Source organism: Patagioenas fasciata, chromosome 30 (assembly GCF_037038585.1).
Source record: "Patagioenas fasciata isolate bPatFas1 chromosome 30, bPatFas1.hap1, whole genome shotgun sequence".
In the NCBI taxonomy this organism is placed as follows: Eukaryota; Metazoa; Chordata; class Aves; order Columbiformes; family Columbidae; genus Patagioenas; species Patagioenas fasciata.
Genome location: NC_092549.1, coordinates 3,865,636 through 3,887,515, shown reverse-complemented (window position 1 = coordinate 3,887,515; position 21,880 = coordinate 3,865,636). Strand labels below are relative to the sequence as shown.

The 21,880-nt window shown below is 70.2% G+C and overlaps 2 protein-coding genes across 4 annotated transcripts; one reads left to right on the top strand and one right to left on the bottom strand.

Annotated features, from left to right (window-relative positions):
• Window positions 1-39: 39 nt before the first annotated feature.
• On the top strand, window positions 40-5,443 carry DCST2 (DC-STAMP domain containing 2). Its single transcript, XM_065857937.2, has 15 exons — window positions 40-440; window positions 1,213-1,383; window positions 1,976-2,077; window positions 2,162-2,356; window positions 2,432-2,497; window positions 2,590-2,803; window positions 3,453-3,610; window positions 3,702-3,866; window positions 3,966-4,133; window positions 4,210-4,310; window positions 4,388-4,521; window positions 4,638-4,753; window positions 4,834-4,927; window positions 4,997-5,230; window positions 5,304-5,443. Exons 1-15 carry the CDS (start codon window positions 125-127, stop codon window positions 5,401-5,403), a joined length of 2,334 nt encoding a protein of 777 aa, XP_065714009.2. The 5' UTR covers window positions 40-124; the 3' UTR covers window positions 5,404-5,443.
• A 1,852-nt stretch (window positions 5,444-7,295) lies between these two features.
• On the bottom strand, window positions 7,296-20,688 carry ZBTB7B (zinc finger and BTB domain containing 7B). Of its 3 annotated transcripts, none has more exons than XM_071800384.1 (3): window positions 20,596-20,688; window positions 10,139-11,136; window positions 7,296-8,782 (listed from the first exon to the last, which is right to left on the bottom strand). In XM_071800384.1, the coding sequence occupies exons 2-3, from the start codon at window positions 11,128-11,130 to the stop codon at window positions 8,362-8,364; spliced, it is 1,413 nt and encodes a 470-aa protein (XP_071656485.1). In that variant the 5' UTR covers window positions 11,131-11,136; window positions 20,596-20,688; the 3' UTR covers window positions 7,296-8,361. The 3 variants fall into 3 exon arrangements, with proteins under 3 accessions (XP_071656485.1, XP_065713946.1, XP_065713948.1); XM_065857874.2 differs by lacking the exon at window positions 20,596-20,688 and adding an exon at window positions 20,486-20,545; XM_065857876.2 differs by lacking the exon at window positions 20,596-20,688 and having other exon boundaries at window positions 10,139-11,388.
• Between the last annotated feature and the right edge of the window lie 1,192 nt (window positions 20,689-21,880).

The following is a 21,880-nucleotide window of genomic DNA, read 5'->3' as shown; positions in this document are numbered from 1 at the left end:
GAACCGGCAACGGTTGGATGCCCCATGGAACCGGAGCATTGTGAGCCGCCCATTCCACACACCCTATCCGCATACCCAGAGCTGGGGAGAGCACTGGGAGAGCACTGGAAGAGCTCATCCCAGTATGGGGCTGGGCAAAGCCCTGCAAAGACTGAGGTGCCGGGGGAAAAGCCCGGTGCCACCACCATCCGGTGGCACAAAGCCCCGTCAGCCCGGGGAGGAGGGCAAAGCGTGGCAATTAACCCGCAGCCTCGCGGGGCTGGTGCTGGGGCTGGTGCTGGCCACCCTGTACGGGGCTCTGGTGCTGCTGGCCCAGGGCCACAACATCTGGTACTGCCTGGTGACCACCATCACGCTGGGCGCGGGGCTGGGGCTGGGCATGGCGTTCTCCGTCAAGATGAGGGTCACCGTGCTGCTGTCCCTGCCCTACGTCTTCACCAGTGAGTGGCCGTCGCTATGGGGTGCCATGGGGTCCCCAGCTTGAGCCCCAGGCTGGAATTGCACAGAATCCAGGACTGGTTGGGGTTGGAGGGACCTCTGGGGATCCCCCAGCCCAGAGCGGGTGGCACAGGGTCACATCCATGCGGTTTGAATGTCCCCGGAGAAGGAGACTCCAAACCGCTCTGGGCAGCTGCTCCAGGCTCCAGCGCCTCAAAGCACCCAAGTTCCTCCTCGTGTTCGGGTGGAAATCCCCGTGTCCCAGTCTGTGCCCGTTGCCCCTCGTCCTGTCGCTGCAGCACCGAACAATCCGGTGCATCCTCTGCCGCCCACACTGAGATATCGATCACATCATCGGGTCCCTCTCGGCTCCTCTGCTCCAGCCTTTCCAGCCCCCTCACGTCTCTGTGTCCCCACACTGGGCTCTCTCCTTGTCCTTCTTAAACCGGGGAGCCCAGAACTGCTCCCAGTAACTCCAGAAGGGGCCTCAGCAGCGGGAGGACAACCACGCTCTTCCTCACGCACCCAGTCATAGAATCATTTTGGTTGGAAAAGGCCTTTAAGATATCGAGTCCAGCTGTTGTACATGAGCAGGGAGGTGTTTTCCAGGTGTTTTCTGAAGGGTTTTGGGGTTCCTGTGAGCAGAAAACGGAGGATGCTCCTTGCTCTGCAATCCCAAAGGATTTCCCACCCGCTGCTCCTCCAGCTCCGCTTCCAGCTCCGTTCGTCCCTCATCTGATAACAATAATTACCCCCATCGCTTTTGCTCCGCAGAGGAGGGGAAGACGCTGCTGCTGCTGCTGGCGCTGGGCCTGGCCATGCAGGGGCCCTGCTCCAACATCCTGCACAACTTCTCCCGGGCGGCCGAGTCGCTGTCGTGCGGGGCCGAACTCGCCCTCAACCAGACGGCCGAGCGGGTGGAACGGGCCCAGGACCCATTGCTCAGTGAGAACAGGGGGTTGGCAGGATTTGGGGGGGGGGTCCTGGGCTGCCCTCACCCCCCAGCATTCCCCTTGTGGAGTGGTTATTTGCTTATGGCCAAGCCCAATAAAGGGCTCGTAGGTTTGGTTGTCACGTTGTCCGAGTGTCCTACAACCGCTCGGCCACCAACAGTTGCTTGGTATTTAGGGCTGTACTGAAGTCTGGCTCATTTCCAAATGCAAATATTCCTCTAAAGACACTTGAATATTAAAATAAACCCACCTGTGGCTATAATAAAAATAAAGGGGTTTTATTCAGTCTGAATTGGAAAAGCCAAGAGGAAACGGCCTCATTGCACCAGATTGAGGGTGGGGATTTGGGGTGATTTCTCCCCAAAGGGCTGTGGGTGTTGGAGCAGCTGCCCAGGTGGAGCCACCATCCCTGGAGGGGTCGAAATACACACAGATGAGGTTCTCAGGACACGGGTGGGTTAACGCTTGGACTCCGTGATCATGATCATGTCCAACCAAAATGATTCCATGAGTGTCTGATTCCGTGATTAAACGAGACGCATTTTTAGCATGCAAGCGATAACCAAAGCCAACCCTCTCCACAGAGGTGCTGGGCAAAATCAAGGAGATCGCCCAGGAAGCCAAGGTGGTGGGCGACCACGTCCGCAAGTTCTTCCGCTCCATCATGGACTCCATCAGCCACGTTGGTGAGCCGGGGGGGTCCCCCATGTTCTCTGCTGTTTTCACCCCATCCCTGTCCCCATCACTCCCTCCCTGTCCCCCCAACACAGGCCGAGTCCTGTACAACGTCTGGCACTGGTTGGCCAACATGGGCAAGGTGTGCAACGAGGAGCTGGGCTCTCCGTACCACCGCTGCGTGCAGCTCTTCGACAAGGCCAGGGACGACTGCTTCCGCGCCATCCCCTTCCTCTTCTTCCTCTGCTACATCGTCTCCGCCTTCAAGCCCCTCTGCGGGTTGGCCAACAGTGCGTGGGCCCCCGTCCCTCTGCGTGGAGTGGGGGCGATGGGGTAGCCCCCTGCCCACCCCGCTCTCTCCGCAGTCGGCCTCCTCTTCTGCATCATCCCCCAGTACATCGCGTCCTTCCTCAAAGAGAACATCGCGGAACGTGAGTGTCCCGGTGCATGGCGATGGGGCTGGGGGTGGCCCCTCTTTTGCCCAATCCGGCCCCAACCCATCGCTCCTTGGTCGCCCCCGTAGCCGTGGCGGATTCTCTGGACCGCGTCCGGCGGGAGTTCGAGTTCAACATCTCGGCCTCGCATCGCTTCGACGTCAACCTCAACGCCAGCAAGACGCTGAACGAGGTGGCCCTGGACATCATGGAGGAGGTGCACGTGCGCATGCAGCCCACCTCCGAGCTCCTGGGCATCTTCACGCACGTCTCCTTCATCGCCATCCTCTACGTGTACCTCCAGTGAGTGGGATGGGGGTCCCGTCACAGCCCCGGCAGCGATGGGGACGCGGTGTGTGAATGGGACCTGGGGTGGGTTAGAAGGGGGTGGTCAGTGGGTCAGAGAGGTTCTCCTGCCCCTCTGCTCTGCCCTGGGGAGACCACACCTGGAATATTGTGTCCAGTTGTGGCCCCTCAGCTCCAGAAGGACAGGGAACTGCTGGAGAGAGTCCAGCGCAGCCACCAAGATGCTGGAGGGAGTGGAGCATCTCCCGTGTGAGGAAAGGCTGAGGGAGCTGGGGCTCTGGAGCTGGACAAGAGGAGACTGAGGGGGGACTCATTGCTGGGGATCAAGATGGAAAGGGGCAGTGTCAGGAGGATGGAGCCAGGCTCTGCTGGGTGACACCAGTGACAGGACAAGGGGCAATGGGTGCAAACTGGAACACAGGAGGTTCCGCTGGAAGATGAGAAGCAACTTGTTGGGGGTGAGGGTGGCAGAGCCTGGCCCAGGCTGCCCAGGGAGGTTGTGGAGTCTCCTTCTCTGCAGACATTCAAACCCCCTGGACCCCTTCCTGTGGAACCTCAGCTGGGTGTTCCTGCTCCGGGGGGGTTGCACTGGATGGGCTTTCCAGGTCCCTCCAACCCCTCACACCCTGTCACTCTGTGTCCCCAGGGCGCTGCGGTACCATCACCAGTACCTGCACGACGAGTCCTTCGACAACATCTACATCACGCGGCGGTTCGTGCGGCTGGACCTGCGGCAGGCGGAGCAGGGCAAACCCACCGTGCTGCCCCTCTCGGCCTGGGAGAGGAGCCGCTACGTCCCCCCAGGTCCGTCCCGCGCCCGGGGGTGCCCCCAGTGCCATCCCCATGGGGGGGTCCCGCTGTGGCACGGCCTCACGGCACCTCCGCTCCCCCCCAGCCGCGCTGTGGCTGTGCCAGCAGGAGCAGCGGCGCTACGGGCTGCAGCTGGTGGGGGTCCTGCGCCACGTGCTGTTGGGGCTCAGCATCATCCTGGCCGATTATGGCCTTTTCTGGCTGCTCGACCTCATCCGGCATCAGCTGCGCGGGGAGATCATCGCCCAGGGTGAGCGGCACCGCCGCGCCACAGCGGCGCCCTTGGGTGCTTTGCCGGTGGGAGCTTTTACGGTGGTGGGTGCCCAGGTTGAGCCGCTCGCCCCCGCAGCGCCGGTGGTGATGGGCGTCACCATCAACGGGACCGGCTACACCAGCGATATCTTCCGGGATTTGGTGTCCGCCTTCGACGTGCTGCAGCAGGGCAACGTCTCGGTGGTTTCCCAGCGCTGCCTCCTCTACCCCGTGGAGCCCGACTACACCACCTACCTCAGCATGGGTGAGCGGGGCTGCGGAGACGGGGGGCGCGCAGGGTTGCGGTGTCACCCCCGTGTGATTTGTCCCCGTCCCGCCAGGGCTCCTCTATGGCATCTGCCTCTTCATCGCCGTCTTCGGCAGCTACATCGCGCGGCTGCGCCGGGTGGTGTGCGCCGCCTACTACCCCCGCCGCGAGCAGGTAGGACCCCAACCGCCACCAACTTCCCTACACCCCCCAAGCCATCCCCTCCCCTTATTCCACCCCTGCCGTGCCAGGAACGCATCGTCTTCCTCCACACCACCATCCTGGCGCGGCGCGTGGGGCTGGCGCGGGTCCTGCGCCAAGCGGCCACGCAGCACGCGGCCGACGCCAAGCAGGGCGGCGGGGTCCTCCGCTTCCTCACCACCAGGTCAGCTCCCGTGCCCACCCCACAAACACCTTGTGAAAGGGCAGTGCCACCCCCGGGGGGATCGGTGACACGGGTGGCGCTGCCCCATGGGGCACCGATGGTCTCCTTGCCCGCAGGCTGCCGGTTCTTGCCCCCCTGGCTCGGTTCTTGGGCTTCCAGAAGAAACACTGCCTGGCTTGCAGGACGGCGCAGCGCGCGGACTTCATCACCTGCATCACCTCCGGCTGCAAAGGCAGGAGCCGAACCCCCCCACTCCAAATTTAGGGTCATCCCCTCCCCGAGAAAATCTTCCATGGCTCCGTTTTCCCCAAGGGCTCTATTGCCGCGAGTGTTTCCAAGCGCTGCGCAACATCTGCACCGTCTGCATGGGTCCCCTGACCTTCCAGGACACCGGGGACGAGGAGATGTGAGCATGGAGCCTGGGGAGGGTTCAGGGGGCCTGGGGGGGGTGTGTAACCCGTCCCCCCCCACGCAGGGACTCCAGCGACGAGGAGACGGTGGAGCTGTGGCTGTCGGCGGTGCGTGCATGGCGCGGCGAGGAGCGCGGGCGCCAGCTGCGCCGGGGCATCCGGGAGATTCTGGAAGGCCGGGGGGGAGCCCGGCGCTTGCCCCCCAGCATGGAAGCGCGGCTACGAGCCCGACTGAGAGAAGAAGCCAGCGGGGAGAGCGATGGAGGGGACAGCGAGGTGGACGAGGGGTCGCTCTCCAGGTGAGGGCTGGCAATGGGGGTGGCGATGTCCCCCGGCCGGCGCTGGTCCCCAACGCCGCCCTGTCCCCCGTAGCCTGGATTTTGGCTACCAGGAGCAGATGGAGAGCAGTGGCAGCGAGCTGGAGGAGGTGGTGGCCACGCGGCCGCCCAGCAGGCAGCGCAGGGAATGGTGACGGTGCCACGCGGCGCTGGGGACGCGGGGACGTGGACGCCGGGAGCTGCCGGGGCGGGCGGGGAGGGGTTGGTCAATAAAGCGCCCGGTCCCGGTGCCCCGAGCCGGTGTGCGGTACCTCGGGGGGATCCCAGCCTCGCGCTGTCCCCAGCGCCCTTGGTGGCTTGGCCCTGCCGTGCCCTCAGCACCACGCTGGCCCCAGCCCTATGCTCATGGTGCTGCTGTGCCCCCACACCCTCAGTGTCCCCATCCCCTTGGTCCTGTCCCTGCAGTGACCCCAGCCCCATGGTGTCCCTATCCCCATGGTGTCCCTATCCCCACATTGTCCCCATCCTCACGGTGTCCCCATCCCCACACTGTCCCCATCCCCACGGTGTCCCCATCCCCACAGTGTCCTCATCCCCATGGTGTCCCCATCTCCATGGTTCCCCTGTCCCCATCCCCACGGTGTCCCCATCCTCACGGTGTCCCAATCCCCACAGTGTTCCGATCCCCATGGTGCCCCCATCCCCACAGTGTCCCCATCTCCATGCTTCCCCGGTCCCCATCCCCACGGTGTCCCCATCCCCACGGTGTCCCCATCCTCACGGTGTCCCAATCCCCACAGTGTTCCGATCCCCATGGTGCCCCCATCCCCACGTTGTCCCCATCTCCATGCTTCCCCGGTCCCCATCCCCACCGTGTCCCCATCCCCACGTTGCCCCCATCCCCACGTTGTCCCCATCCCCACGGTGTCCCCATCCCCACGTTGTCCCCATCCCCACGGTGTCCCCATCCCCACGTTGTCCCCATCCCCATGCTGCCCCCATCCCCACATTGTCCCCATCCCCACGGTGTCCCCATCCCCACGTTGTCCCCATCCCCACGGTGTCCCCATCCCCATGCTGCCCCCATCCCCACATTGTCCCCATCCCCACGGTGTCCCCATCCCCGCGGTGTCCCCATCCCCACGTTGTCCCCATCCCCACGTTGTCCCCATCCCCACGGTGTCCCCATCCCCATGCTGCCCCCATCCCCACATTGTCCCCATCCCCACGGTGTCCCCATCCCCGTGGTGTCCCCATCCCCACGTTGCCCCCATCCCCATGTTGCCCCCATCCCCATGTTGTCCCCATCCTCGCGGTGTCCCCATCCCCACGTTGCCCCCATCCCCACGTTGTCCCCATCCCCACGTTGTCCCCCTCCCCGCGGTGTCCCCATCCCCGCAGTGTCCCCATCCCCACGTTGTCCCCATCCCCACGTTGCCCCCATCCCCACGTTGTCCCCATCCCCACGTTGCCCCCATCCCCACGCTGTCCCCATCCCCACGTTGCCCCCATCCCCACGTTGTCCCCATCCCCACAGTGTCCCCATCCCCACGTTGTCCCCATCCCCACGTTGCCCCCATCCCCACGTTGTCCCCATCCCCACGTTGTCCCCATCCCCACGTTGTCCCCATCCCCACGTTGCCCCCATCCCCACGCTGTCCCCATTCCCACGCTGCTCCCATCCCCACGTTGTCCCCATCCCCACGTTGCCCCCATCCCCACGTTGTCCCCATCCCCACGTTGCCCCCATCCCCACGTTGTCCCCATCCCCACGTTGTCCCCATCCCCACGTTGCCCCCATCCCCACGCTGTCCCCATTCCCACGTTGCTCCCATCCCCACGTTGTCCCCATCCCCACGTTGCCCCCATCCCCACGTTGTCCCCATCCCCACGTTGCCCCCATCCCCACGCTGCCCCCATCCCCACGTTGCCCCCATCCCCGCGGTGTCCCCATCCCCACGTTGCCCCCATCCCCACGTTGTCCCCATCCCCACGTTGCCCCCATCCCCGCAGTGTCCCCATCCCCGCGGTGTCCCCATCCCCGCGGTGCGGACGGACAGACAGCCGTGCGCAGGCCGGGGGGGTCCCTGCTTCTCCGTTTATTACCAAGCAGCCTTCGGTTTAAAAAAACGAACACAGACAGACAGACAGACAGACAGAGGCGGCCCGGCGGCGCGGGGGGGCGGCCGCCCGCCGGTGATTCCTTTTGGTTCCTGACACCAGAAGAGGTTCAAGTAGCCGAAAAATTTCAAGTTCACCATTAAGGCACTTTTGAAAGCCACGACGGGAGCCCAGAGCCCCACGTCCCCATCACCCCTCCGGCACCCCATGGCAAGGGACAGACACGCGGGGGGGGCCGGGCAGCGCGGGCGGCAGCAGCGGAGGGGCCGGGGGGGGGAATATATTACATCATCTTCTTTTAAATATAGATAAACTCTTATTTTTTAGGCAAATAGTGCCGGTCCCCTCCTCCCCCTGGGCGGGGGGGGCTGCGCCCTGGGGGGGGGGCATGTGCAAAGGGCTGAGGGGTGACCGCTGGGGGTGGGAGGGGGGGTCCCACAGGGCCTGGGGGATTTGGGGGGGGGGGGGGTTTGGGGATTTTGGGGATCGGGTGGGGGCCGGGGCTGCCCCACACCCGGGTGGGTTCACCCGAATAGTGCAACCAAGAGAAAGCAGCCGGGAGTGCAGGGGCGAGGGGGGCTCGCCGGGGAGGGGCTGCTCGGGATTTTGGGGTGGTGGGGGGACAAGGGGGACAAGCTATTTACAGCGCGGGGGGGTCCCCACCAAGTGGGGGGAGCGCGGGGCGGGGCCGCCAGGGGGCGCCCCACGCTGTCCCCGGTTGGTTTTGGGGTGCGCTCGGTGCCGGCCCCGCTTTGGGTGGGGGGGGTAGGGGGGTGGGGGTGTTGGGGGGTGACACCCCAATCTCGCTTCCCCCTCACCCCCCCCGCTCGCCCGGGCACGGCGCGGGGCGGGGGATCCCGGGGATGGTGGGGACCCCCCCACCCCATTGTGCAAATCAGCCAGGGGGGGAGTTTCCCCCCTTTGCATAACTGGGAACGAACCGTGACGGGATAGAAACGGGAACCGAAACCGCGGCGGGCACGGCACGGCACGGCACAGCACAGCGCGGCGCCCGCCGGCGCGGCCGCCCCTTACGCCGTCTCCGCCGGCACGTCGCCATCCGGCTGCGGCCCTTCCTCACCCTCCGGCTCCTCTTCCTCCTCCTTGGGCCGCCCGGGACACCAGTACCGGGCGATGGAGAGGCGCAGGCCCTCCAGCTCCCCGTTGGAGAGGTCGAGGCCGGCGGGGCCGGCGGGCAGCGGGGGCGGCTCGTCGCGGCGGCGCCGGCGGGTCCGCACCTCCAGGCAGTTCTGGCCCTTGAGGTGCCGCTGCAGGTGGTCGTCCTTGGCGAAGGCCTTGTGGCAGCGGTAGCACTCGTAGGGCCGGGCGCCCGTGTGCAGGTGCATGTGGTTCTTCAGGTCGTAGCTGTGCAGGAAGCGGGCGCTGCAGTGCTGGCAGGAGTAGGGCCGCTCGCCCGTGTGCTTGCGCATGTGGATCTTCAGCTTGTCGTTCCTGGGTGGGGGGGACAAGGGGAGGTCGGCATGGGGTGGTCGGCATCCCCGGTGAAGTGGCAGTGGGATGGTGCTGGTAGCACCGCGGCAGGGATGAGCGGCAGGGATGTGGGGCGGGGATGCTCTGCAGGATGCAGGGGACCAGGACGCATGGCAGGGATGTGGGGCAGGGATGCTCTGCGGGATGCAGGGGACCAGGATGCATGGCAGGGATGTGGGGCAGGGATGTGGGGCGGGGATGCTCTGCGGGATGCAGGGGACCAGGATGCATGGCAGGGATGTGGGGCAGGGATGCCCTGCAGGATGCAGGGGACCAGGATGCATGGCAGGGATGTGGGGCAGGGATGTGGGGCGGGGATGCTCTGCAGGATGCAGGGGACCAGGATGCATGGCAGGGATGTGGGGCGGGGATGTGGGGCGGGGATGCTCTGCAGGATGCAGGGGACCAGGATGCATGGCAGGGATGTGGGGCAGGGATGTGGGGCGGGGATGCTCTGCAGGATGCAGGGGACCAGGATGCATGGTAGGGATGTGGGGCAGGGATGTGGGGCGGGGATGCTCTGCGGGATGCAGGGGACCAGGATGCATGGCAGGGATGTGGGGCAGGGATGTGGGGCGGGGATGCTCTGCAGGATGCAGGGGACCAGGATGCATGGCAGGGATGTGGGGCAGGGATGTGGGGCGGGGATGCTCTACGGGATGCAGGGGACCAGGATGCATGGTAGGGATGTGGGGCAGGGATGTGGGGCGGGGATGCTCTGCGGGATGCAGGGGACCAGGATGCATGGCAGGGATGTGGGGCAAGGATGCTCTGTGGGATCTGCAGGATGTGGGCTCCAGGATGCACAGTAGGGATGTGGGAGTGACACGTGGTAGGGATGCAGGGCAGGGATGTGGGGTGGGGATGTAGGTTGGGGATGTGGGGCGGGGATGCTCTGTGGGATGCAGGGGACTGGGATGCAGGGCAGGGATGTGGGGTGGGGATGCTCTCTGGGATACGGGACAGGGATCCAGGGTAGGGATGCAGGGTAGGGATGCAGGGCAGGGATCCTCTGCGGGATGTGGGGTCCAGGATGCAGGGCAGGGATGTGGGAGACCAGGACATGTGGTAGGGATGCAGGGCAGGGATGCGGGGCAGGGATGCTCTGCAAGACGCAGGGAACTGGGATGCACGGTAGCGATGCAGCGGCCAAAACGCTCTGCGGGATGCAGGAGACCAGGTACCAAGTCCCGTCTGCCTGGCGGGGACACGCGGTGGCCGCCGCAGCGCCGGCGATGGCGGGAAGCGCCGTCCCTGGGTCGCCCCGCACCAGGGATGCTCCGGGGATGCCGCGGGTACCCGCCCGGCCACACTCACCGTGTGAAGCGCACCCCGCAGATCTGGCAGGCGAAGGGCTTCTCGCCGGTGTGCGTGCGCATGTGGCGGGGCAGCTTGCCGGCGCCGTGGATGACCTTGTGGCAGACGGGACACTCCTGCGGCATCTGCGAGCGGCGCTTCCGCACCAGCTTGTCGGGCGTATCCAGCCCCGGCGCCAGCGACTCGTGGTGCAGCGAGCTCAGGTACGCCATCAGGTCGGGGTCGATGGCGTCCTCGTCCGAGGCGGCCTCCTCGGGGGACATGGGCTGGTAGGGGAAGGGGAAGGGGTGCGGGGGCAGCTCCTCTTCCTCGGGCAGCTCGAAGCTCTCGTAGGGCAGCGGCAGCCCCTCGGGCAGGGGCGGCGAGGGCGGCTGCGGGGGCGCCGGGGGGGTGGCACAGCCCTCGGCCTCGGCGGGCGGCTCCTCGGCGTGGTTGTTGAGCCGGGCGCCGTGGGTCTGCAGGAACTTGCGGGTCTTCTTGCTGCGGCGGGCGGCGGGGCGCGGGGGCGGCGCGGCGGGCGCGTCCCCCTCGGGGAGGGCGGCGAACGCCTCCAGGTAGCGGCGGGCGCGCTCGCAGTCGCCGTCATCGGGGCCCGGCGCCTCCAGCCCGCTGCCCTGCAGGATCTCCACGCAGGCGGCGATCACGCAGGGGATCTCCAGCAGCCGCGCGGCGCGCAGCACCTCGCCCATGTTGGCGCTGCTGATGGTGAGCGTGGCCGTGTAGGCGAACTCCAGCAAGGCTCCCAACGCCTCCGGCCCTACAAAGTCCAGCTCGCAGACCTCCTGCCCCGGCCCCGGCCCGGCAAACAGCTTCTTGAAGTAGCGGCTGGAGGCGGCCAGGACGGCGCGGTGCGTCCGGTACTCCAGCCCCTGCGTCTTGATGGTGACGTCGCAGAGCAGCCCCAGTTGCCGCTGCTCGTTGAGGCAGCTGAGCAGCTCGCTGCTGTGCTCGGGGAAGGGGATGCCGATGAGGTCGTCCTCCGGGCTGGCCATCGTCACCTGCGGGAAGGACGGGACGCTCGCCCAGCGGCTCCGCGGAAACCTCCGTGGCGTGGGGCTCGGCGGCGAGGCTGCGGCGGGGCGGGCTGGGGGCTGCGCCGAGGTCGGCGGGCGGCCCCCCACCGCAGCCCCCCGCGCTTCCTCCGCCGCCGCCGCCCGCGCAGCCCCCCGCGCCGCCACCACACCAAAGGGGGAAATCTCGGCGCGGCGCCTTTGAACGGCGTCGAGGCGCGGCGCTTCCTGCACCGGCCCACCCGCCCCCCCGGCCTCCCGGCACGGCCGGGCGCAGCCGCCGGCTCCCGGCACCCCCGGCCTGGGAACGCGGGCCTCGCCGGCGGCGGCGGGCACGGGTGGGCGGGCGAGTGCCGGGAACAGGGCCCTGAGGGCCGGGGGGCCGCCCCGCGGAGCCCAGCCGGGCTGGGAACGGGGGCCACGCTTCTTCCTGCCACCGCAGATTAGGATCAGCACCCGCGCCGCCGGTTCCTGCCCCCGCTCCCGGTGGGGGCCCGGCCCCCTCCCTCCCGCTTTGCCCCAGCCCGGGGCCGCTCCTCGCCCAGCCAAGCCCAGCCTGTGTGAGCCGGGCCTTTCCCACGCTGCACCTGGCAGGGCTTGGCCTCAGCCCTAAAGCCGCCGCCGGTCCCCGCGCTGCCGCCATGGGGACTCGTGCGTCCCCACGGAGCCGGCACAGGTGGGCGACGGAGCTGGCGCAACCCTGGTGCCGTCCCGACCTGCTGGCAGGGGACGGGCGGCAATGGTGGTGCCGGTGCTGCAAACTCACACCCAGCCATGGGCGACGCCGTCCCGGCTGGCCGGTGCTGCTGGGTGACACCGGGGCTCTTGTGTGACACCAGGGGGTCTTGTGCGACACTGGGGCTCTTGGGTGACACCAGGGCTCTTGTGCGACACCGGGGCTCTTGTGTGACACCAGGGGGTCTCGTGCGACACTGGGGCTCTTGGGTGACACCAGGGCTCTTGTGTGACACCAGGGCTCCTGGGTGACACCAGGGCTCTCGTGTGACACAGGGGCTCTTGTGCGACACCGGGGCTCTTGTGTGACACCAGGGGGTCTTGTGCGACACTGGGGCTCTTGTGTGACACCAGGGCTCTTGGGTGACACCAGGGCTCTTGGGTGACACCAGGGCTCTTGTGCGACACCGGGGCTCTTGTGTGACACCGGGGCTCTTGTGTGACACAGGGGTCTTGGGTGACACCGGGGCTCTTGTGTGACACCAGGGCTCCTGGGTGACACCAGGGCTCTTGTGTGACACAGGGGCTCTTGTGTGACACCAGGGCTCTTGTGTGACACCGGGGCTCCTGGGTGACACCAGGGCTCTCGTGTGACACAGGGGCTCTTGTGTGACACCAGGGCTCTTGTGTGACACCGGGGCTCCTGGGTGACACCAGGGCTCTCGTGTGACACAGGGGCTCTTGTGTGACACCAGGGCTCTTGTGTGACACCGGGGCTCCTGGGTGACACCAGGGCTCTTGTGCAACACAGGGGCTCTTGTGTGACACCAGGGCTGTCGTGTGACACAGGGGCTCTCGTGTGACACCGGGGTGGGAGGTCTGTCCATTGCCTGCACCCTGGGGAAGGCAGAGGTGGCCCCACAGCTCCACCACCTCCAGCCTCTCGGTGCTGCCAGAGCCACACGGTGCCATGTGGCACTGGACACCCCGGAGCCGCGCCAGGCCCCGCGGTGCCGCGCCACGCCACGGCCCGCTCGAACCGCAGCCACCAGGCCGTACCGGGCCGTGCCAAGCCACGCGGTGCCGTCGGCGGGCGCGGGGGACGTGCCCCCTCTTGCCCGTGGAGGGGGCGGCGCGGCCGGCGGCCCCCGGCGCAGGGGCCCATCCCCACGCCGGCCGCTCCCTGCGCTTGGGCGGCCGCCAGCTGGGGCTGCCGAGGCAGGCGGCTGGGAACGGCCCCGGAGCAACCGGCTGCGGAGCCGCCCCAGCCGCTGCCGAGCAGGCCCGACCGGCAGGGCAGGCGGCAGCCGCCCCTGAAACTGGGAGCCGGGCAGCGCCGACCGCCCGGGACGCCGGCGCCCGCCCCCCTCGCCCGGCCGGTGCCAGCCGGGGTCCCCGCTGCCCACCGGGGCGGGGGCGAGCGGATTAGGGCCGATTAAACCATCAGGGCACCGGGAGCCAACAGGCAACGACAGCCCCCGGTGGGATTAGGCAGGATTAGCAGCGGGGGCAGGATTAGGGGAGGTGAGCGCCCTGTGCCACCACTTGGGCAGCGGGAGGGGGACAACAGGGATGTGACACTCGCTGAGGACACCCCGAAGCGCCGCGGAGCCCCCCATTACACACGGTGGTCCCGGTGACACCAGGATCCATCATCGCTGCCTCCCCCAGCCAAACCCCGATGGCAGCGGGATGGACCCCCCTGTCCCCTTGTCCCCAGGGTGCTGGCACCCACTGGTGCCACCCATGTTGGGCGTCCTGCACCCACGGGGTGCCCCGAGGAGCAGGTACAACCAGCGGCCTCGGCACAGCGAGGGGGCCGGGACCCCCGCGAGCGGCCGCGGCGCCGGATGCCGGCGGATGGGGCGGCGGGGCCGGGGCAGGGCGGGGGCGAGGGGGATTTTCCATCGCACCAAACCGCCCGTTGACGGCTTTTCTTCCCCGACACCCCCCGCCCCCCTCCCTCGGCGCATCCTCCCCGCTGGAGCGAAGTCACATGCTGAGCGGGCGCTGCCATCGAGGAGATCGCAGCGGCGATAAGGAAACGGGGGGGGACGAGGTGTGAGGCTGCGGAGCCACCCCCGGCCCCCCATGTTCCTCGGCCGGCACCGGCGCCGACGGCGCGGGGGGACATGGGTTGGGAGGGGGGTGCTGGTGACACCCGTACCCCCACCGCGCCAGGGCTTTCTCGGTTACGTCAATACCGCGGTCGGGCCTGTTTCGGCTGCGGTGCCGGGGAAAGCGGGGGGGTCGCTCCCCATGCCGAGCCGGGCGGGCGGCAATGGGAACAATGGCTGCCCAGGTCACGGTGACACCGTGGCACCAGCCTGCGCCGCTTGGCGCAACCGCGGCCACGGGGGGTCTGCCCGCCCCGGCACAGCCGCACGCTGCACAGGGTGGGGGTCCAGCCGTGCGTGGGGACTGGCTGTGTCCTGTGTCACCGAAACGGGATGGCACCCGGCATGGTGCCAACCTGTGCCAGGCGCCGGCCCCAGCGCGGGGCCGGGGGGAGATGTGGGGCAGGAGGGGGTGCCCGAGGGGTCTCCCCATAGGGAAGGGGGGTTGGGGGTCGTAGGTCCCCACCTCGGGTGCCGCCGAGCGCCGCTGCTTTCGGTCACAAGCGTCGCAAACGCTGTCGAGGGACTTCACAGCCGCACCGGGGAGAATGAGTCACCCAGGAAGGGGAGCGCGGCACCGGCCCCCGGCCCCCGTCCCCCGCCCGCGGGGCCCTTCGGAAGCTGCCAAGGGGACCCAGGTGTTCGGGACGTGCATCCCCCCCCCCCCGCACTCCGCCACCCATCGCTCTGCTCGAAGCCATCGAGGAGCAGCGGTGGTGCCGAGGGGGTGGGGGCTGCACGGCCGCTCTGCCCCCCAAGTGAGGATGCCCTGGGCCAGGGTCCGGCCGGGCTGGTGGCCACCAAACGGGAACGTGCCGGGGGCGCCGGCGCTGGGGGCGGCGGGCGGGGGAAGCGGTCCTGCTCTTTGAAAGAAGAAGAAAACAGCGAGAGCGGAGCCGAAAGGAAATGGGTTGAGGAGAGAAGAGGATAAACAGACCCCCCCCGCCCCACGGCACCGGGGACCGAGCCCCACGGTACCTCCCTGGCCCCCGGTGCCCGCGGTGCCACCGGGAGAGCGGCCGGTCCCTGGGCACCCTGAGTCCCCCGTGGGCACGGCCGTGCGGCACAGCCAAGACACGGCGGCCATTGGCAGCGGGGATGGGGCTGCGAGCGCCGCGGCTGCCGGGGCCCAGTGCGGTGTCCCCAGTGCCAACCCCAGCACCTGCAGCGCGGACCGGCAGCCACCAGCCCGGCCGAGCCCCCACGCTGGCCCCACGCTGGCATCGCCACCACCTCCCGCTGCCAAAACCTTCCCTGCCACCCGCGCCAGGCAGAGGCGCGTCCGGCTGCCCGGCATCACCGCCGCGGGGCACCGGCCCCGCTCCGCCAGGCCACAGTGACCCAGACTTTGCCACCTGTCCCTTCCCATTCCATCCCATCCCATCCCATCCCAGCGAGGGCGGCGCAGGGCTCCGGCGACGCCGGCATCCGCGGTCGGTGCCAGAGCGGCCATGCCCGGCCCTCCCCGTGCCCGGTGGCGCCTCGGCGGGTCCACCGCACCGCGGCACCTTCCCGGGGCGGCGTCGGCGCGGTGGTCGCGCGGCTCACCTGGCGCGGGCAGCGTGGCGCGGTGCGGTGCGGCCGGGTCGGCGGCCCCGCGAGCGGCAGGGAGGCGAAGGCGCAGGGCGCTGTGTGAACTTGGCCCCGCTCCCCGCTGCACTTGAGCGCAGGATCCCACCTCAAAAGGAGTCGACGCCCACACCCCGGGTCACGCACCTCCCAGCCCCGCTTCCCAGAACACACACCGGCGTTAACCCTTCGCGCCCGGCGCCGCGCCGCGGGGCGCCCATCCCGCTCCGGGCAGGGGGCACCCCCGGCCCCCGGGGAGGAAACTCCCGGCGGTGCCGCGGGCATCCCCTCGCCGTCACCGTCCCGCCACCTGCGCCGTCCCCGTTGCCGTAGCCCTCGCGGTGCCGCCGCCGCGGGGCAGGGCGCTGGGCGCTGGGCGCTCGCCGCCGGCCGCGGCCGAGCCGGGAGGGCGCCGGCGGGAGCGGGGCTGCCACCGCAGGGCTGGGCTCGGCGCGGCGTGCCACAGCCTGCCCCACAGCCACCCCCCAACCCTGCACATGCACGTCCCGCTCCGCACCCAGAACGGGCCTCGAAGTCCCACTGGGGACGCGGGACGCAGCCCCGGCTGCGCCGTGTGGGTCTGGGAGTCTGCGCCACCTTGGCCACTTTGGGCACCACCTGGGACATCCGCCGGTGCCCCCGCTGCAGGTTCATGCAACCCCCCCTGTAATTACACCCTCTGCATCCCTGGCTAAACAGCGATTAATTAGCAGCTCGGGGAGCGCTCCACACACCAGCACCCGCCCCGGCCGCCCACACCGGCCAAGACACCGGCCAGGCTGCCGCGGTGAGGCCGCGCTCCGGTGCTACCGGGCAGAAAGGGGAAGAGCCGTGTGCCAGCCGGGCAGGGTTGGGGCCTCCAGCCCCAGCAACGCTCACGGAAAGCGCCGGGTTGTGCAAGAGCGCGACCGCACGGGCGGGCAGGGGGGCAGCGGCCGTGCCGGCATCTCGCCCTGGCGTGGCATCCCGCCTGCCCCCCTGGTGTGGTGTGCCAGGGGGCAGCCTGCTGTGCGTGGGCAGGAGGCGGCGGTGGCGATGGCAGCCGTGCCCGGCACGATGCTCCGCGCAGGGCGGCCGCCCCGGCGAGGGGCACAACGGGCGGCGCGGCCCCCGCCGGTGTCCCCGGGGATGGAGGGAGGGACGCGGCACCTGCCAACCCTCCGCTGCCCTTTGCTCCCCATAAAGGAGGGGAACGGCGCCAGCCCCCCCTGGCCCAGGTGTGCCAGGTGCTAAGGGCGGGAGATAAGGTGGGCGAGGCGGGCAGGGAGGGGCACGGCATGGGCACGCAGCCCTGACTCAGGGTTCCCGCTGGTGGCCAGGCCCCACTGGGGTGACTCACCGCGGCCCCCCCACCCTGGGGGTGTCGCAACCGCCCACGCGCCGGCCGCAAACTGCTGCTCGGCCCGGCTCGGGGGGCACCGAGGGCGACGGGAGACGGGGGACCGGGTCATGGAGATGTTGGCATTCGGGGAGGATGGGCTGACCTTCATCCATCCTCCTCGCCGCTCCGCCCTTGGCCGGTGCCGCTCTGACCAGTATCACCAGCGATGGATGGGGTTCAATCCTGCGTACGCCATCCCGGCTCCCGGTGGCCCCACGGGCGTCCTCATCTCCCAAAGCACATCCCAACACAGGGGACCCCGATGAGCTGGGACAGGGGGTCCCACAGCCAGGATGGATGTGGCTGAGGGCGCGTGGCCTCTGCAGGTCACCCCCACCGCAAGTGCCACCCTCCCCAGTGCCACCGTCCTGAGCACCGGACACGGGGTGTCCCCGGGTGCTCCTGCCAGGGCAGGAGCAGAGGGAGGGAGGGAAGGAAGGAAGGAGTTGCCGAAATGGGGAGGAACGGGAAGGAAACGGTCAACAGCAAACCCCACGTTTGATCACCGGCATGGGGTGAAACCCACCCGCAGGTCCCCCCGCGGCCATGGGGACGGCGCTGTGCGCAGGACAAGCCCGGCCGGTGGCCAGGCCGCCCTGGCAGCACCGCGAGTGGCATATGGAGCCAGGCACCCGTGCCAGCACCGAGGGGGACACGGCGGAGCCGGGCACCCCGCTGTGCCCCGGCTTGTACGGCCCAGTCCTCCCAGCACCGGGGGGGCACCAGCAGCCCAGTCCCGGTCTGAGGGTGCTGGTGGCAGCGGGGACAAGGCTCTGCCACCCCCAGGCTTGCCCGCGGCCGGCCCCAGGCTGAGCCGGCTCCGGTGCCGCTCGCCCCACGGCGCAGTCACGGGAGCCCCTTGGAGGGCGACCAGGCCCCCGGGTCCTGCCGCGCCACACGGTCCCCCCAGGGGCCCCCCAGGCTGGTGGCATCTCCTCCCCACCACCGGGTCCCCGTCCTCATGGCACCAGCCGGCGCAGGCCCTGATGCTCCGTCCCGGTGGGGTCACCCGGCAAGGACAGTGCCAGCCCGCGGCCCCCCCTCCGCGCCCCCCGAAATAGCCCGGCTTCCGCCCCCACGCAGCTGCCTGCTGCCAGCTCCCCCTGCCCACGGCTGATCCCGGGGGAGGGAAGGGGGGGCAGGCGGCTCTAATCCCCCCGAGCCCACGTAGCGGTGGCACTGGGGCCGTGCCCGCCGCGGCCTCCCCGACCGCGAGCCAGACCCTGGCGTGGGGACGGTGACGGCCTCGCCGTGCAGCAGAGCCGGGGGCCGCGCCGTGGCGTCCCGCTGTGGCACACGGGGCCGTCCCCAACGCTGACCCCACCGGGACGTCCCCACCGCGCCGGCTGGCTCAGCACGGCGCGAGCAGGGTGGGAATCCCCTTCCCCTCCCCGAGTTGGCCCCAGGAGTGTAGCATCGTCTGCCCATCCTCACCGCAGCCCCGCGTCCCCGGGGATACCCACGGGACGGCAACCGAACCAAAACCACCGGGGCACCACTGTGCCCGCCACAGCGGCCACGCTGCCCAGCCTGGCTGCGTCCAGCGCCCGGCACCCACCCTGCCCGGGATGCGACGCCCGCAGCAGGACCCCCATACTCACCGCCCCCTCCAGCCGCTGCCCATGGGGACACGGCGGGGACAGCCGGGGCACGGCGAGCACGCAGCGCAGCCGAGGCTGCCGGGAGAGGCCAGCGCTCGCCTGACCTACTTCTCCTTCCGCATCACCTGCTTTCATTTTCCCTCGCCACGGCTCGGTCCCCCCGCCCGCCCACGGCCCCGCCGTGTCACGCCACCGGCCCCGGCGACACGGGGCGCCCAGGCCCCGCGGCGCCCACCGCACCGGCGCGCACGTGAACCGACCGCTCATCCCCGGACGTGGCAGCCGGGGCGCTGAAGGTCACCGGCCACCGCCGCCTCCCCCGCCGCCTGCGCGGCCACCCGAGCGTCACCTCCCTGGCACGAAGCGAGTTTGACGGGTCTCAGCCCGGCCCCTCGCCGGGTCCTCCGCCTGCCCCGGGGCTCGCCGGGGTGTGGACGCACAGCTCCCGGGGCATGTCGGGGACGCTGCTCGGGGAGCCAGGCGGGCGCCAAACCCCCCAGCCGGGGCGGCCTCCCGTGGTGGGGTTACCATGGAAAGGCGGCGGCGCAGGGGGAGCGCGGGCTCCCGGGGGCTCCCGCCAGCAGCCCGCGCGCTGCCAGGAGAGATTTCTCCGTGGTTTCATCATCCGCCGCCCGCCCCGGAGGAGAAGTTCCTGCTCCGAGCTGCGGGCAGCAGCCGCCCCACAAGGGCCGGGGGTGCGGGGGCTGCACTGGCCCCACTGCACCCACTGCACCCACTGCCCGGCCCCCGCTGCGCTCGGGCCCGTGGCGCTCGTGCCACGTGTGCACCGAGGGTGCACGGCACCAGCTGGCAGAGCCGCGCTGCCACGGCGCTGCCAGCAAGGGGGGGCCAGCCAGGCTGTGCTGGGGCGGGTGGCACCAGAGGGTCCCCAGGAGTCACTGGTGTCCTCCCCACCCGCTGGTCACCTCCCTGTGCAATGCTCTGCACCCCCTGTCCCCAGCGAGGGCGCCCTGAGCACCGCTGCCCCACACCCTCCCCAGCCCCACAGCTTCCCCTTCTCCATGCACCCACTTCAAGCTCTGGACCGCAGCCCCTCCCGGCATCGCCGCCACAGCCTTGAGCTGCCGGCAGCTACCGCGGCCCTCACCGGTGCTGGGGGACCCCGGCCCGCTCCCCATGACCCCACAGCCCAGCTGTGGTGGGGGAAACCGAGGCACAGCGAGACTCACCCCACACCGAACCTGCCACCGCGTTCTCTCGCCCAGCGAAAGCGGCTCCAGGTCAAGGGCAACCACGGCCCAAGACGCCGGCTCTCCCCTGGTGTGGGCCGTGGCGCGAGGGTAAATACCACACCCTGCCCCGGGCAAACAGCCGGCTGGGGGCAGCCACCGGGGGGGTCACATACGGCAGGGCTGGGCGTGCGTGGGGCAGAGTCCATTGGTGCTCGGCGGGTGACACAGGGCCTGGTGGGCACCCCTGGGCGACCCCTCGCCAGCGGTGAACAGAGGGGCACCCGCTGCTGCCAGTGTGCCAGGCCCCGAGTGTCACCGGCATGCCAGGACACGGGGACACCCACCCTCTGCTCTCCTCTGTACCAGCACGGGCACAACCGGGGGGTTCCCGAGCTGCCCCCACGCCGGTGCCACCCCACGCACCCGGGGGTCCGGCCGAGCTGCTCGTGGGGCCGGGAGGAGCAGAGGGACACGGGCAGCACCGCATCACCCATGGGGTGAGCTCATGGGGGACCCCGATCAGATGGCGGCAGCGCAACCGGACCCCGGCCAAAGACTTGGCAGCCGCCCCAGGGACCTGCCGGTGTCACCGGTCTCCTGCAGCCCCGTGCGGAGGGACCGGGAACAACCCACGCGTGACCGTCCCCCCCACCCCACCAGCGACTCCTCCGGCGCGGAGCGGCGGCAGCGGCTCGGTCGTGGCGCGGAGCGGAGCGCGGTTCCCGTGCGCCGGCAGCGGGCAGCGCTCCGCGCCCCGACCGTCCCCGCTCCCAAGTAGCATCCCGGATCCACGCGACTCACCGCAACCGGGCTGCAAGAGCGACCGCCGCACCGGCACCGCTGCCGCTCGGTACCTCCGCGCAGACCCCCCCACCCGTCGGTGGGTCCGTCCGCTCCCTCCCGTCGCTCACCTGCGCGCCCCGCCCGAGCTCCGGGCCGGTCCCGGGGCCGCGGCCCCGCCTCCGCCTTCACCTGCCGCCGCCGCGCCCCGCCCGCCCCCCCCCGCTGCCGCCGCCGCCGCCGCCGGGGCTCCAGGAAGCTCCCGCCCCCGCCCCGCTCATTGGGCAGCGCGCCGGCGGTCCGGCCTCCTATTGGTGGGGGGGTGCCGCCCATCACCCCCGCCACACCCCCCCCCCCCACGGGAGGGCGGGGGCCATGCGAGGCCCCCCCGGGACCGGGGGTGCGGTGCGGGAGGGGGGAAGAGCTGAGTCAGAGGCGCGGGATGGCGGCGGCTAACGGGGCCGCGTTAGGAGAGACCCCCGGGACTGAGGAGGGGGGAGCCCTGTACGGCCCCCCCGGCGCCTCGCCCGGTGCCAGGCGCCGAGCGCGCCCCGCCCGCTGCGGCCGCCGAGCCCCGAGGCCAAGCCCGCCCCGCTCCGCCCCGTGGGCACCGGAGGGCGGGGGAACCGGGCACGGGAGAGCCGGGTACGGTGTGGGGGGGTGGGATGGAGAACGGGGCACCGGGGAGGGATGGAGAGCTGGGCACCGAGAACCGGGTACCGAGGTGGGGTAGAGGAGCGGGCACGGAGAGCCAGACACCGGGGCGGGGGGGGGTGGAGAACCGGGCACGGGGACCCGGACATGAGGGGGAATGAAGAACTGGGCGCTGGATAAGGAGAACCGGGAACCGATACGGGTGGGATGGAGAGGCGGGCACGGGGAACCGGGGGGGGACGGAGAGCCGGGCAGCCGGGGCTGCGGAGGGGCGCGGCGCGGCGGGGCAGCCCCCCCGCTCCCGTTGGCGCTGGAAAAGGGCGCGGCGGCGGGGGCCCCCCCGGAGCGGCCCCTCCGCAGGTGCCTGGGCGGGGACCCCGCGCAACCTGTTTGGCCACCGCCGGCCCCCGGGAGGCAGCGGCGGCCCGGGGTTCACCTCGGCTCACCCCGGCCCCCCCGCCCGGTTCCCCCCACCCTCCGGCTCCTGACTCAGAGCGCGGCCGCTGCCCGGCGCTGGCGGAAAGTGTGAGGAGCCGCCGCCGCCGCCACCGGGGGCTGCCAAGGCAAACACCGCCCCGCTCAGACGTTATGTCAGCCGGGCGGGCGGGACCCGCCGGGGGGCACCGGTCCAGCGCCGGGGCCGCCTCCCCCCCCTCCCCACACCCGCGGGGTCCCGGTACCGGGCACCTGCCGCCGGGTCGCGGAACTCCGCTTCACTCATCCGTCCGTCCGTCCGTCCACCTGCCTCGCCTCCCCTCGGCC